The sequence below is a fragment of the Oncorhynchus mykiss genome, chromosome 20, assembly GCF_057628025.1.
Source record: "Oncorhynchus mykiss isolate SJ-2025 chromosome 20, ASM5762802v1, whole genome shotgun sequence".
Classification (NCBI taxonomy): domain Eukaryota; kingdom Metazoa; phylum Chordata; class Actinopteri; order Salmoniformes; family Salmonidae; genus Oncorhynchus; species Oncorhynchus mykiss.
This window is the reverse complement of record NC_143041.1, coordinates 4,436,710-4,452,903: the sequence shown is the minus strand read 5'-3', so window position 1 is coordinate 4,452,903 and position 16,194 is coordinate 4,436,710. Positions and strand designations below refer to the sequence as shown.

Sequence of the window (16,194 nt, the reverse complement as noted above, 5' to 3'; positions counted from 1 at the left end):
GATGTGTATATAGATACTGTATATACAGTATAGTGTAATTGATGTGTATATAGATACTGTATATACAGTATAGTGTAATTGATGTGTATATAGATACTGTATATACAGTATAGTGTAATTGATGTGTATATAGACACTGTATATACAGTATAGTGTAATTGATGTGTATATAGACACTGTATATACAGTATAGTGTAATTGATGTGTATATAGACACTGTATATACAGTATAGTGTAATTGATGTGTATATAGACACTGTATATACAGTATAGTGTAATTGATGTGTATATAGATACTGTATATACAGTATAGTGTAATTGTTGTTTTTGATGTATTCATGCAGGGCTCATCTGCGAAAGAGACTGTATGTCCTGTAGTAGCATGACTCCCTGATTAAATGAAGGTTAAATAAAAAATACATTTAAAAGGGGGTGGGTCCTCCTGGGTCCTGGTGTCTTGTAACAGACAGGGTTGATCTGTCTGTCACAATCGAGAGCTAAGTTTATCATTGCCAGAGGCACTACTACCAGAGACTGTCTAGGAGATCCTGCCTCTCTTTACTGCTGCCTGAGCTTTTGCTCTCTCTTGGGGCTAATATTCACTTCACTCAAGCTACCTTTTAGGTTTTTTTCTGAGTACTTTGGGTAAGGGGAAAGGTTACGAAGATGCAGTCCTGCGCCAGGTGTGGGTTTGTGGTGTACCCAGCGGAGAAGATCAATTGTATTGATCAGGTAAGACAGAGTTACTCCCATACTTTACCTCTAGTTGGATTTCAACTCTATATCTGACATGGTATTGTTGTCTTCTTTTTTTAAACCCATAACCATGTGTGTGAGGTGTATAATTTTGTTTCAAAGTAGACTTGTTTAAGACTACCAAGAATCACTCTGTGACCCTGATTTCGCCTTCTAAAAGGTTAAGGCAAAGAATGAATTTAACATATTCATCATCTGACTGCTATTGCTCCTTCATAGTTCATACTGTCAAAGTGGCATGGTTTGCGTATTCAAGGACAGTTGAGCAACATTGTGAGCAAGTATATGATTAAAATCACAGTCTCTTGGTCTATGATGTCAGACATCCATTTAGGTCAATTCAAAGCACTCTTCACTGTGTTTCTTTACAATAACTTAGATTGGAGTCATAATTCCTAGATCAGAACCCAGGATTTTATGTGTGTAACACACTTGTGTTTTTTCCCCTTTTCTCAGAACTGGCACAAAGCATGCTTTCACTGCGACGTCTGTAAAATGGTGCTCACAGCCAAGAACTTTGTTAGCCACAAGAAGCGGCCATACTGCTCTGTGTAAGTAGAAAGGTGTTATTTCACTTTTTTTACTGAGGTTTCTTTCACTGTTTAGGGAATTTATAGGGATAGTTCCCTCCAAAATCGAAGTTTGTTACGCGTTTTCAGACCTCAACAGTGGTCTATGAGCCCACATTCCTCACCATCGGTGTAGATAAAGCCCTTTGCCTCAATCCCAAATGAATGTGGAAATTAGGCACTGAATGAAATGAGGAAGTTAGTTGGATGATAGTACTTTAAAGTACTATGATTGTTGTCGTTTGAGTCATTCCACCAAAATAAAATGTTTGAATTCAACATTCTGTCATAAAGAGCACATGTTCAACTTGATATTATAAAAAAATCTAGCCTGTCTCTCTATGGGTAAAAGGGTTGACATATGCTTGAACTACTCAGCTTTCCACCACAAAACACCAGTAAATGCCCAAAAAGTATAGAACCAGCTCACCTGCTTTTGCATTATGATTTGACTATTTATTCAATGCTTCTTTTGAAAAAATATTTGAATAGGAATAGTTTCACCATATTAAAATAAGAGTGCAGTTCACGTAACAGGGTGGACCTTAAAATGAGGGACAGACATATGTGAATCACTAATCACTAAATAAATAATCAGTCCCATGTCACTGGAATTGTATTTGTAAATGGCTACGAGTATGGACTAAACCAAAAGTGAGATTCTTAAAAATTCTTAAAATGGGTTGATGATGACCTCTCACCTTTAATCCCTCAGACACAATCCAAGAAACAATATGTTCACCAGTGTCTATGAGACCCCCATCAATGCCAAGAAGCAAGCCATTGCCAGCAGTGAGGTGAGTAAGCAATGATGTCACACCAACATGCAGCAAAAGTCCCAGTTACTGGGTCTAGATGTATCAGGAATCAAGAAGTTGTTTTTTTAGACTTCGCATGCAGGACCTTGTATTCTACTTCAACATGGCTATTGAACTTGACATGTGTGTCACTATTCTAGAATAGCAGTTTGAAACAGCTCCCCCTCCTCCACTCAAGTGACGGTGGAACTTAGGTGTGCTGGGCTTGAAATTACTCAATGACTCTCACCGCACATTTCACATGAGTTAGTCATTCACTGTAGTCATCGCGCATGGTATTGTGGAAGTATGACTACATGAGTACACTGGTGTACACACAGCATGTGGCATTGTGAATAATGGTATTCATTCTGATTGTTACAGCTCACGAGTTGATACATAGATAGACATAAATAGACACCATGGAGGACGTTGGTTGGGTAATGTAATGGAAGTGTAAAGGACGTCACACTGATGGCTTGTTGTAATTTTGAAAAAACTGCTATCCAGTAATGAAGCTAATTTCAATGTTTTGTATTCCCATACTTGACCGAAACCAGAGACAGCAGTATGCAGATCAGTTTATTTTTGTTTTTTGTTGTGTTTTTTTATAGTTGATGCAACCTGTATTCTTGCAGTGAAGGAAGAAATATGTTTTTGACCTACTGGTATCCCTGTATTTGATTTAGTAGGGCTCAATAATCCTAAACAGTCGTTTTGATAGAATTGAGAACGTTAACCTGCATTATGCTGTTCTAAACAGAAGGGGTTTCTCCTTTATACTGGTCTTTTTGTTCCAGAATATAACAACCAGTTACTAAAAAGAGCAACATGGAGCCACTGCATTTTACCTGCTGTGGAACTTTCAAAGTGTGGAGGCTGCAAATAGTGTGTTCACATGGAGCCAACATGATATAGGCAAATAAACTGTAAATTTATTATGCTTGTCAACTAGAAATGCAGTTTTCCCCTCTTTATGAAAGAAAGAGAGTCGTAAGACATAAACTGAACAAGTTCCACAGACACAGTGACTAACAGAAATTGAATAATGTGTCCCTGAACAAAGTAAGCATTTCACTGTAAGGTCTACTACACCTGTTGTATTCTGCGCACGTGAGAAATAAACTTTGATTTGATTTGATTTCGGAGAGCTTTGGGACCATGTTGACAGCATAGGTTTGGAATGGTGTGCATGACTATCTATTTCTGTGGCTGTGACAGAGACCCCTTGCTGCCCTAGTTTATGTTTCAGGAGGTTAAAATTATACCTTCAGAAAACAGCCTCTCCTCGCCTCCTCTCCAACACCCTCAGCACTCCACCTGTCCCTGTCTGTCTGCATGTCTGGTCTGAATGTCTGTCTGGCACTCAGTCTCCCTTCAGCTTTTTTTGCCTTTGTTAGTCATAGAATATTGCCATGGCTAGCATTCCTGCTAGCAAGACTACATTGAGTAAAATAAACTCGGCAAAAAAAGAAACGTCCTCTCACTGTCAACTGTGTTTATTTTCAGCAAACTTAACATATGTAAATGTTTGTATGAACATAACAAGATTCAACAACTGAGTCATAAGTAACAGTCAGTATCTGGTGACGCCACCAGCTGAATTAAGTACTGCAGTTCATCTCCTCCTCATGGACTGCACCAGATTTGCCAGTTCTTGCTGTGAGATGTTACCCCACTCTTCCACCAAGGCACCTGCAAGTTCCCGGACATTTTTTGGGGGAATGACCCTAGCCCTCACCCTCTGATCCAACAGGTCCCAGACATGCTCAATGGGATTGAGATCCGGCCTCTTCGCTGGCCATGGCTGAACACTGACATTCCTGTCTTGCAGGAACACAGAACAAGCATTGTAACCTGTATTCTTGCAGTATGGCTGGTGGCATTGTCATGCTGGAGGGTCATGTCAGGATGAGCCTGCAGGAAGGGTACCATATGAGGGAGGAGGATCTTCCCTGTAATGCACAGCGTTGAGATTGCCTGCAATGACAACAAGCTCAGTCCGATGATGCTGTGACACACCGCGCCAGACCATGACGGACCCTCCACCTCCAAATCGAACCCGCTCCAGAGTACAGGCCCCTGTGTAACGCTCATTCCTTCGATGATAAAAGCAAATCCGACCATCACCCCTGGTGAGAAAAAACGTGACTCGTCAGTGAAGAGCACTTTTTGCCAGTCCTGTCTGGTCCAGCGACGGTGGGTTTGTGCACATGGCCGACGTTGTTGCCGGTGATGTCTGGTGAGGATCTGCCTTACAACAGCCTTACAAGCCCTCAGTCCAGCCTCTCTCAGCCTATTGCGGACAGTCTGAGCACTGATGGAGGGATTGATTCCTGGTGTAACTGGGGCAGTTGTTGCCATCCTGTATCTGTCCCACAGAGGTGATGTTCGGATGTACCAATCCTGTGCAGGTGTTGTTACACGTGGTCTGCCACTGCGAGGACAATCAGCTGTCCATCCTGTCTCCCTGTAGCACTGTCTTAGGCGTCTTGCCGTGATTGGCTCAGGGTTCACTCATGGGGACACTACTTCACCGCCAAGTCTAAGGGTAGAGCTAGAAAATTCAGGCCCCTTGGGTGCTGCCATAGAGTTAAATGTGACCGACCGGCTCAAATCGGTCTTATGTAGCAAAATTTGAAATTGTGTTTTTTACATTGGATAAAAGTAGAGACTCAGAGCTACAAAACTGTATATCATACACTACAGATGAGGAACAATGGGAAAGTAATTTTGCTTTGAAAGTTGATAAACTTGTAAACTCACTTTTGAGAAAATGGTCTTGAATGTTTTGGTACTACTATTGGAGCACCCTTTTTGTCTACACCCATTCAGCATCGTTCACACACTCTTAAGCTTTAGCCCCACCCATCTCTTTAAGGGTCGATCTCTAACTGTGCTCGCAGATTGTCTGTTTGTAAATTCAGAGTGTTTCACTCTCGGAGTGTTCAGAGCACACACTGGATGCTCTGGTCGATGAGTAGGGTTGATCAGAACGTCCTGACCTCATAACAGCAGTCAAGCACCCAAGCTAACTGGTTAACATTGACTAGCTTGCTAGCTACTTCCAGACACAAACCCCAATCTGACAATTTTACTTGACCTAGCAGAGCTGGTTAGGCTGTTTTCATGTTATCCAGAGCATTGGTGACTGGAACTGTGCTGCTGGCAACAATTACGATTTTTTTTGCAGACTTTTACTGTCACCAGCCATAATCAACGGGTGTTGAGCTTTCGTAAAACCACCAGTTACTCTGCGCTCTGGCACACTCAGATGAGAGTCTTTTGTTAAGACATGTAGCTAGCTAAGTAAACAATGAACCATAATCCCAACTCATGACGCTACGACACTGCATTAATCTGCAGGTAGCTAACCAACCAGGTTCAATGTTAGCTAGCTAACATTAGGCTATAACTGGTCAAGCAAATGGCTCTGAGATACAAATAATGAGATCATACACGTAACGTTTGCTAGCGAGCCAGCCAGCTAACGTTGGCTAGCTAGCTAACCGTACAATACCTTGAAATGAAAAGACTGATAGACAAAATTAGAAATGTGTAATATCTGAAAATGGACTAAAGGAACACCTACGTGAGAATACTGTTCATTGACAACAGCTCAGCGATCAACACCATAGTGCCCTCAAAGCTCATCACTAAGCTAAGAACCCTGGGACTAAACAACTCCCTCTGCAACTGGATGACACAACAGTGGCAGGCCTGATCACCGGCAACAATGAGACAGCCTATAGGGCGGAGTCAGAGACCTGGCAGTGTGTTGCCAGGAAAACAACCTCTCCCTCAACGTGATCAAGACAAAGGAGATAATCATGGACTACAGTAAAAGGAGGGCCGAGCATGCCCCCATTCTCATCGACGGGGCTGTAGTGGAGCTGGTTGAGAGCGTCAAGTTCCTTGGTGTCCACATCACCAACAAACTAACATGGTCTAAACACAACAAGACAGTCTTGAAGAGGGCATGACAAAGCCTATTCTCCCTCAGAAGACTGAAAAGATTTTGCATAGGTCCTCAAATCCTCAAAAAATTCTACAGCTGCACCATCGAGAGCATGGTTGCATCACCACCTGGTATGGCAACTGCTCGGCCTCCAACCGCAAGGCAGTACAGAGGGTAGTACGTATGGACCTGTAAATCACTGGAGCCAAGCTTCCTGCCATCCAGGACCTCTATACCAGTAGGTGTCAGAGGAAGGCCCTAAAAATAGCCAAAGACTCCAGCCACCCTAGTCATAGACTGTTCTCTCTTCTACCGCATGGCAAGCAGTACCAGAGTGCCAATTCTAGGTCCAAATGGCTTCTTAACAGCTTCTACCCCCAAGCTTACAGCTAATCAAATTTCTTCTTAACAGCTTCTACCCCCATAAATCAGCTAATCAAATGGGTTCCGGAACTATTTGCAGCACGCACATATTTTAACGTTGTTGTTACTCTCTGTTTATTATCTATGCATAGTCACTTCACCTCTACCTACATATTACCTCAATTACCTCGACTAACCGGTGCCCCCGCACATTGACACTGTACTGGTACCCCCTGTATATAGCCTTGCTACTGTTATTTCATTGTTGCTCCTTAATATTTTGTTATTTTTCTATTTTGTATTTTATTAATACATGTATTACTTCAGTTTATTGAAGTGGGGGTGGTGGTATGATCTTTGTGCATCTTTCTTACTGATAATGATTAATGATTGATTCATGATTATCCATTGTATCACGTTTCAGGTGTGACCCAGATGCAGACAGTGTCAAAGAAACAAAAGTTTATTTCTAAAACAGGGGCAGGCAAACGACAGGTCAAAGGCAGGCAGGGGTCAGTAATCCAGAGAGGGTGCAAAGGGTCCAGAACGGCAGGCAGTCTCAGGGCAGGCAGGGGTCAATAATCCAGTTAGGTGAGGTAAGATACCAAACAGCAGGCAGGCTCAGGCTCAGAGCAGGCAGAATGGTCAAAACCGGGAAGGACTAGAAAACAGGAGCAAGAAACAGGCATGAGCAGGGGAACAAATGCTGGTAGGTTTCACGAACAAAACGAACTGGCAACAGATAAACAGAGAACACAGGTAGAAATACACAGGGGATAATGCGGAAGATGGCCGGCACCTGGAGGGGGGTGGTGACAAGCACAAAGACAGGTGAAACAGATCAGGGTGTGACACATAGCATCTACATGAATGTACAAATGTTCAGAAACATATTATATTCTTACTTACGATAAAATTGACTCCCAAGACAGTATTCACCATTCGGTTCCTATTGGGCAAAACAAAACGCAACCAAAACAAACTGCTTTTGGGAACCACTACCTGAACAGTTAGCTAACTAACTCATTGATTCTGCTTTCTGGAACCGCCCCCAATATAATGATAGTCCTTAGTTGATTCTGTGTGCATTGTGATTCAACAGCAGGACTATCGGGCTAAGTTTGAGGAGCAGCAGACCTACTCGTACTCAGGCACCATCACCAACCAGGAGATTGTGAGCGTGACACAGGCCCAAAAGACCATCAGTGATGTGAGTATCTTCCTTATTTGTATAACAAACACAAGGTTGGACCAAGTCTGAAGAGTAGATATAAAACATGATAAAATAAAAAAAGTGATTCAATTTGAACTGAAATTTCAAAAAGCAACATAGGGAAACATAACACAAAAACACATATGATTAAACACATAACAGAACAAAATACTTTGATGTACATTAAATGGTCTAAAATGGCCCACGTGATTACTAAAAATGGAGTACAACTGCATTTGCCCTCCTATTAAAAAAAAACAGATTTTGCAATACAATGCAGCTACAGATGTACAGGTAGGTGCTAAATATAGATGAGTACAATATGTATTCGATCGTAAGTGGAGTACAAAAGGGGACATGAAGAAAAATTGACACAATTTACCTCTGTGGCTGACACCTCCCATATTCTACATGCTAAGACTGGAGGCTCCCTGGCCAGTGATGTAAGCACACAACAACCAACCAACATGAAAACAACCCCCAGACAAACCTACACATACCTTTATCATAGTTATACACACACACACATACCCCCACCCTGTCAAATTTGCCAATTTCAAATGGTTCAAAATTACACAGAAAACACGTAGTTATGGCATAGGAAGCGTTCCTGTACTTGTTATTCAGTAGTGGTCTGACCGTGTTTGTGTCATAAAGTTTGGGGGCATACTTTCTCCCTGATGACAGGTCAAATACACTGAGGAATATGAGCAGAGTAAAGGAAAAGGCAGCTTATCCACCATGATCACACCAGGATACCAGATTTCCAAGAAACCAAATACCTTGCCCAGCAGCGTAAGTGCAGCTTCCTCTATAGGGGCAGAACAGTACTTCGGGAGGCAGGTAGTGTGACCATAAAATAACCAGTTGATTTCAGCTCATGACATTAGCTGTAATTATTATACATTTTATTATTACAGTGTTATAGCGTGTTATGAGGGGGCAAATAATATGTTAACATTTCTGTTATTCAGGCGGAGTACAATAAAGGAGAGGAGAAAGTGTCAAAATATTCCTCTGTAGCCAAAACCCCTGAAGTGCTTCTGGCCAAAAGCCAAGGACAGATCCATGTATTTATTACAAACCCTACTCAATCTGATTTATGCTTTCCTCCAAATGCAATTATGTCACTTTTCGTGTGTCCATGACATAGTATTTTCCCTCCCAGTATGTCTACACTGAAGAGTATGAACAGCAGTTGGGTAAAGGCAGTTTCCCCGCACATCTCACTCCTGGCTACCAAGTTTCAAAGAAAGCCACAGAGATGGCCAGTGGTGTGAGTAGAGGACACACACACACAGGCACGCGCACACACACACACACACACACACACACACACACACACACACACACACACACACACACACACACACACACACACACACACACACACACACACACACACACACACACAAACTGATGCTCACACATACAAATGCAAAGTCATACGCATACAGTACACTAATGTTGACACTGTGATCATATCTTAGGTGAAGTACCGTCAGATGTATGAGCAGGAGATGAAGGGAAAGGCCACCTCAGATGCTGGGGCAGCAGAATTCGCTTCTGCCAGAGAAAATGCTGGGAACTTCAGCCAGGTGAAAACAACTGGGGCATAGAATACATTGCAAGTTGGGGGGATTTTTCACACCTAGCCGAGCTATTAGACTATCCTTTTGTAAATTGATATATTTGTAGGGGTTGATGCATTTTTTGTTGGGGCAAATCTGGTCTGTGATATTGAGTTAGAAATGTAAAACCTTAGAGAGAAAAATATATATCTGTTCTTAATTAATGGCGTGGTTTCTTTTTAGCCAAATGTTAAATAGAGATGCAGACGTATTAATTAGTACATGGAGGATAAGAGGAATAATAGAGTACTGTCTGTAGTCATAAAAACAATTAGGCTAAATAAATGGATATTATTTGTTGGGTAACAGATTGGCTCTCGGAACTAATTAATAGGTGGCTTCTATCTTCAATATAATAATTCATTCAGAGGGTTAAACCCATAGGTTTTAGGCCTGCAGTAAATTAAAATTGATTACCAGGTTCATTTTTCAGTAGGTTATAATAATTCCTGCCTTCTGGGAATGTTATGAAGTCCAAAAGTTATGGGTGGAGTTAGACATTTGTCTGTCAGAAGTATTACAATGTCAGCCTTTAAATGCTTCATTATCAAAATATTGAATGTGCGTGTGGGCGACAGAGAAAAAGAAAATGGTGCAGCTTGAGGCAATGTGGCAGAGAGTGATGCGGGCGTTGGAGATGGGCGTGTGAGCAGGTGGATCTGGGCAGGTGTGATGTAGTTGTCGTTTGTATATGTATGTTTTGTATTGTCTAAAAATATTAAATAAATTCCTACAAAAAAATAGGGAAAAATGTAAAGCTTGCAACACACATCTGATTATTCATTATGAATAGGATTTATTTCATTTACATTCTTCATTGTAACCACAATGTCACAAATAATTGGTCACACACAACATGAGCAGATTAACTTGGTCCAAACAATACAAACATTTCTTGATTTTGATCCAAAGCCACGAATGAGTGAGTCACTCAACTTTATGCTGACAAATCCTTGCTGGACTCTTTCATTACGTTTTTTCTTCACATCAGCAAATAAAGACTCCGCGTTTCAGAAACTCACTTTACATAGAGGGGCTATCACTCTTTCACACTTTGGTAAAAAAAATAGCCAGTTTGTTATTTAGAATTATTTCTTTCTGTTTTTAGAGGGAGAGAAACCAAAAGCCCACCGTGCCTATTTTTAGAAAACCGTCAGTCGACATGTCAAGTGTAATTGCACCATTGTATTTACCCAAGTTCTCTCTCAACTCCAGAACCACCCGCCAGCTATTTTTTTGCTCTTGCCTGTTGCAGGACTCTAGTGCCAGAGAAGAGAGACTCTCGGACTGAAACATTCACACCTCCATTAACTTACAAGAATATAGTCAGGATGGTGCCACAGTCTACACTATTGATAGATCAGCGTTCTAACTCCCCCTTGTGATGGAGTGGTGCAATGACAGAATGAACGACGCAATTTACCACAATCTGCCCCAAATGGTTGCGGCATAAACTCTGTTAACTGGAAGCTTAAGTACATTATGTTCTCTATAATAATGCAATTTTTCAACTTTCAACAACTTCAACATTTTTCAGATGTATTTTTTTTCTTTCTGAGAAAAGTGAAGAGGGAGACCTGTGAAACGTTCAATTAAATTTGAAATGCGTAATTTAAATTCTACTGGTAGTGGTTTCATTGATAAATAAAACTACTAAAGTATCTTATCCCCAAAGAGGACTGATAGTTGTTTAACTTTACAATGCCTCTCAGAAAGACAACAACCCACAACACTCTTCCAGATTGGTATAAATTGGTCTGGCTCCAAACTTAAGTGGAAAAGTAGTTTTTCAGTTGAAACATCCAACACAAATTGTCCTTACAATGAGTAGCCGATATCTTACATCTTCACAGACATGGTTGTTGTACTGTTTGAGATTCTTTAATGCCTTAGAGGTGCCTAATTCTTTTAACTTCCAGTAGTTTTCACTTTCCAACCAAGCTTTCCCTATATCCGATAGTCTTTTTTTATTTAATCAATATTCTTCGGATTGTAGTTGTCACTATTGGATATGATTGTATGTATGCAAAAGTAGGTGCAACCCATCGGCTCTGAAGTGGGTGAAACAGAGCCATACCTGGATGATGCTGGTACCTAGCTAGACAGAACATTTTCTTTTGCCTGCCAAAATGATCGCTATGCACATAATGCTTCGGGATTAGGTTTACGTATTGGTGTCGATATGTCAGACAGTGACATGAGTTTAGAATACTAGGTGAGATTGACGGTAGTGTGTGCGTGTATTTATACCTTTATATCATTTGCTGAATTGTTGTAGCACTGTACATATTATATTATAACAATAGGGTGTGCTGACATTTCCATCCCAACACAACAATACTCAGTTCAACTAATCAAGGTCTTATGAATCAAATGTGTTTGTTAGACAGAACAAAAGTCTGCCATACTCTCCCTGTTCCCATTCTATCTGTAGTATCAACTGTGTGCTGATGTGTGTTCCTCCTTGCAGATTGCCTACACTGAAGAGTACGAGCAGCAGAGAGGGAAGGGCAGTTTCCCAGCCATGATCACTCCTGCCTACCAGCTTGCCAAGAAAGCCCAGGCCCACGCCAGTGATGTGAGTAGTGTCCCTGCTGAACAAGTATGCTCCTCCCCTGTGTGCTCTGTTGCACAAAGTGGTATTGTGGGTAGATTTATTGAGGTTTAACTACTCTGCTTTAGGGGTATCGGCTGCACAATGTTGTATTGTGAGTGAATTTATTGGGGTGAAAAGTTGTATTGCGTATACAACGTTGTACACAACTTTGTGCAGTAGACACCCCTAAAGCGGAGGATCATATGTTGGGGTATGTGGGTAAATTCATTTTCAATAAGGAAACACAATTGACAGTCTGATATCTATCTCATTTTGGAGCTGTATAGTCACTATGGATTGGACAATATATTGAGGAATCTAGTAAAGAGAGAGGATAGTTTAAAGGGATCCCTCCTTCTATTCTTGAAAGTATTCACTTATATGCCATGACTGTATTTGTGAAAACTATGTACTTCAGTGGTTCTGTGATTACTTCAATGAAGGGAGAAAGGAAAGATGCATTTCAAACACATTTTCCGAATAGGTCTAGGGATTCTCAAAACTCACAATAAGTAGGCATTTCACTGCAAGGTCTACACCTGTTGTATTCGGCGCATGTGACAAATACAATTTGATTTGATCACATTCATCCGTCACCTTGTCTGGTGTTGCCGGGTGGAATTTCAGGTCATGGTCACAGGGATAAGTAGCGTTCCCTGTGACTCTCACCAAGAATCCTGTGCTGTCATGTTCCAAACTCTCCACAGACCAAATTAGACTGTGCGTGTGTGTGTGTGTGTGTGAGTGAGAGAGCATGCGCGCATGTGTGTGTTTCGCAGTTGTGTGTGCCTGTGTGTTTGTTGCCGATTGTGTACAGCATGTATGAAGATGCGCTCATAGACAAGTTATGCAATCTGACAGATGGGAATGTGTGACAGAGGATTCTTCCGCTCTTTTTTAGTCTTTCTCTGCTTCTCTTCCCATTTTTAACCCCCCAGCTGAAATACAAGAAGGACCTGAATAAGATGAAGGGCTCATCCCACTTCCACAACCTGACCAGTGAGGACAACCTGGCCCTGAAGAGCGCCCGCAAAATCAACAAGATCGTCAGCGAGGTGAGATAGACCTGAGAAATGAGAGCAAAAAATGGGGGCAAAAAATATGGAAAGGTTGTGGGCAGAGGTGGGACCAAGTCTTTTTTTTATTTTTATTTTACAAGTAAGTCTCAAGTCATAGCACTCAAGTCCCGAGTTTCGAGTCCTAAACAAGTCATAATGTGCTCTTCACCAAATGTAATACCATTTCATATTTTAACAAGAGTAATAGTTAGTGTATTACATTTACGCAAATCATGAATGCTTTAAAATAAATATATTTATTACTTTCCAAATAAACATTATATTTCCATGGAAATACATGGGTAGCCATGAGAAAGACCCCCGCTATGGGGCGCAATCGGGTGATGTATAGGCTTGTAGACAATCGCCCAACCTTCTCTCTCACACGCTCTCTCTGGTTTTAGGAACAGCAGTAACATCAGCCAGTTGTAGCTCAATCTTGGGTGCAATGATCACGCTCCCACACTGACTGACAGTGTGGAGGCTCGTTGACTTAATGTTACGTTAGCCTACACGCTACACTAGTAAAGTTATATATAGCTGTTGGCTGTATTAGCCACGACTTACCGTTCTTTGTGCAGCTTCAAATGTCAAACAAAGTTGGAAGTTGTTGCGCCTCCGACTGGCATTTTCTTCCCGCATCTTTTGCAAATTGCAATCAGTACAGCGTAGTCTTTATATCTGAAAATAATAATTTTGGGTATAATCTTTCCAAGGGCTCCATCTGAATTCACCCGCCGACGTTCCTCTGCACTGCCACGCGCAACTTTTTCTCAGCTGGCACAATTTGATTGGCTGCTGTCCGATTCAAACTGTAATCCGTTAAATGAAGAACTGATGAGCTGCACACTTTTTTTAAAAGCATCATTTTAAATATTTGGGCTTGGGAAGGGTATCAAGTCAGTTAAGGCTCAAGTCCAAGTTAAGTCACGAGTCATTGGTGTTAAAGTCAAAGTCGAGTTGCAAGTCATCATATTTGTGACTTGAGTCTGACTCGAGTCCAAGTCATGTGACTCTAGTCCACACCTCTGGTTGTGGGTATGTAAATGTAGTGCACACCTCTGGTTGTGGGTATGTAAATGTAGTGCACACCTCTGGTTGTGGGTATGTAAATGTAGTGCACACCTCTGGTTGTGGGTATGTAAATGTAGTGCACACCTCTGGTTGTGGGTATGTAAATGTAGTGCACACCACGAACAATGAAGATTAAAAAAAAGAAACAGAAGAGGACAAAATAATAACAAAAGTTATTACTTATTTGCATTGCCATGTTCCACAATCATTTACATAGTGTCCCAAATTTGATGTCCGCTCGGCCCTATGGACTTAACTTAGCTCCACGGGCTGGGAAAGGTCATTCAATTTGTCTTTGAGCACGTTGATAAATGCAACACGTTAGTTGGAGCATCTATTCTGAACCAACTTATAAATCATCTCGACAAATTCTTCTGTGGAGGTCAATGGTCAGGAAAGTCTCTGCAGGGGGCAGATTTATACAGTGACATCATCCATACACATTCCTTAGAGGTTAAGCTTAGGGCGTCGGGATCGAGCTCAGAGACACATTTGGGATTCAAGTTTGCCTAATTGTCTGTTTGACTGTGATGGAACACCTATTGTAATGTGTGCTCTGTTTTCTCCCTGGCAGGTTGAGTACAAGAAGGACCTTGAGAACACTAAAGGCCACAGCATCAACTACTGTGAGACTCCCCAGTACAAGAATGCATCCAAGGCTGCCAAGTTCAGCAGTGATGTGAGGAATGCATGAGCAACACGGCAGATGCATGTGCAAAGATGCTTTTCATATGGTGTTGCTACTACATTAGTTTAAGCACTAGCTAAGCATTGCTAAAGTGTCATAGTTTAAGATTTAAACACAAAAATAGATTGGCAAGTATGGAGTATGGGGAATGAGTATGTAATAGATGCTAGAATGGTTCGTAAATGGAAACATATAACCAAATACTCTAAATAGCAGATGTGAGCTAGTTAGCACTAGTAACCATCGTGGGTGATGTCATCCTCCCTGAGACCTGAAGTAGTGTCGTCCTTGCACAAACCTAGACCATGATTTTGATAGTGGTAGGCACGCTAGCTTTGGGAGCACAACGTGTCATTGTGGATGATGGTTCTGCCGGAAAGGCACGGAACTCATACATCACAAATATTTTACAAGGTAAGTTGACTGAGAACACATTTACAGCAACGACCTGTGGAACAGGGGAGAGAAGGGGGGATGAATGAGCCTTTTGGAAGCTGGGAATGATTAGGTGGCCATGACGGTATGAGGGTAGGGCTGTGGCGGTCACAACAATTTGTTAGTTAGTGATGGTCAAGCAAATAACTGCCGGTCTCACAGTAATTGACAGGTTATTAACATAAACACATTTAGCATCTCCTGTCTTCCACGCACAGCCTACAAGCCACTGATGCAGAACTTTGGAACTTCTACATTTTAAAAAGTATAATAAATGCATGTAATATAGCCTACACCATCACAATAAATCCAGTATATATTTTAGACAGGTCTTAAGAAACATGATATGAAGAAAATATAGTCTATTTCAGAAAAACAGAATAGCATACACTGAGTTGTCCTTATGTTAGGCCCTGAACTGGCTATGCCAAATGGCTGTGGGCTACATACTCTGAGTTGTCCTTATGTTAGGCCCTGAACTGGCTATGCCAAATGGCTGTGGGCTACATACTCTGAGTTGTCCTTATGTTAGGCCCTGAACTGGCTATGCCAAATGGCTGTGGGCTACATACTCTGAGTTGTCCTTATGTTAGGCCCTGAACTGGCTATGCCAAATGGCTGTGGGCTACATACTCTGAGTTGCCAAATGGAATACAGTTGAACAAAGCTGAATAAATTAGAAAGGATATTTTCTCCAAAATATTTGAGGGAGTGAACACATGAGGATCTTCTGTGTTGATAGGTTAACAAAGAAACAGGCCCTCCTATATGCTTATTTTAGAGTTATGTAACTTTAGTTGTGATAAAAATGTTGGGCTATATGTTTTGATTTTTAATACATTCTAAGGCTGCATGATGTGACTCTAATAATGATTAGAAAAATGTTGCATGAAAGGCATTAGCTCTGCTTAGTTTTTTGCACAGGCTTTACACACTTCATCAGTCTCTCATTCATCATTTGACAAGCACTTGATAATGCCTTGAATTTCCCAGCTGCATCCCCTTTGTGAGGCTATAATGCCCCCTAAAAAATCCATGCATTTTACGCCCAGTGGC

General features: G+C 41.4%; 1 protein-coding gene across 9 annotated transcripts in view; it reads left to right on the top strand.

The window, feature by feature from the left end:
- The first annotated feature begins 444 nt into the window (after positions 1-444).
- Positions 445-16,194, top strand: part of nrap (nebulin-related anchoring protein) — a 102,971-nt gene continuing 87,221 nt past the window's right edge. For 4 of the 9 annotated variants that reach the window (XM_090212033.1, XM_090212032.1, XM_090212031.1 and 1 more), the window contains exons 1-11: positions 455-732; positions 1,213-1,307; positions 2,041-2,122; positions 7,546-7,653; positions 8,344-8,451; positions 8,631-8,726; positions 8,825-8,932; positions 9,147-9,254; positions 11,758-11,865; positions 12,822-12,938; positions 14,590-14,694. In XM_090212033.1, the coding sequence (XP_090068159.1) occupies positions 667-732; positions 1,213-1,307; positions 2,041-2,122; positions 7,546-7,653; positions 8,344-8,451; positions 8,631-8,726; positions 8,825-8,932; positions 9,147-9,254; positions 11,758-11,865; positions 12,822-12,938; positions 14,590-14,694 (1,101 nt within the window). In that variant the 5' untranslated portion in view covers positions 455-666. Of the gene's footprint in view, positions 733-1,212; positions 1,308-2,040; positions 2,123-7,545; positions 7,654-8,343; positions 8,452-8,630; positions 8,727-8,824; positions 8,933-9,146; positions 9,255-11,757; positions 11,866-12,821; positions 12,939-14,589; positions 14,695-16,194 lie in introns of all 9 variants that reach the window. The other 5 variants (XM_036955609.2, XM_021575459.3, XM_090212034.1 and 2 more) reach the window with 3 other exon arrangements.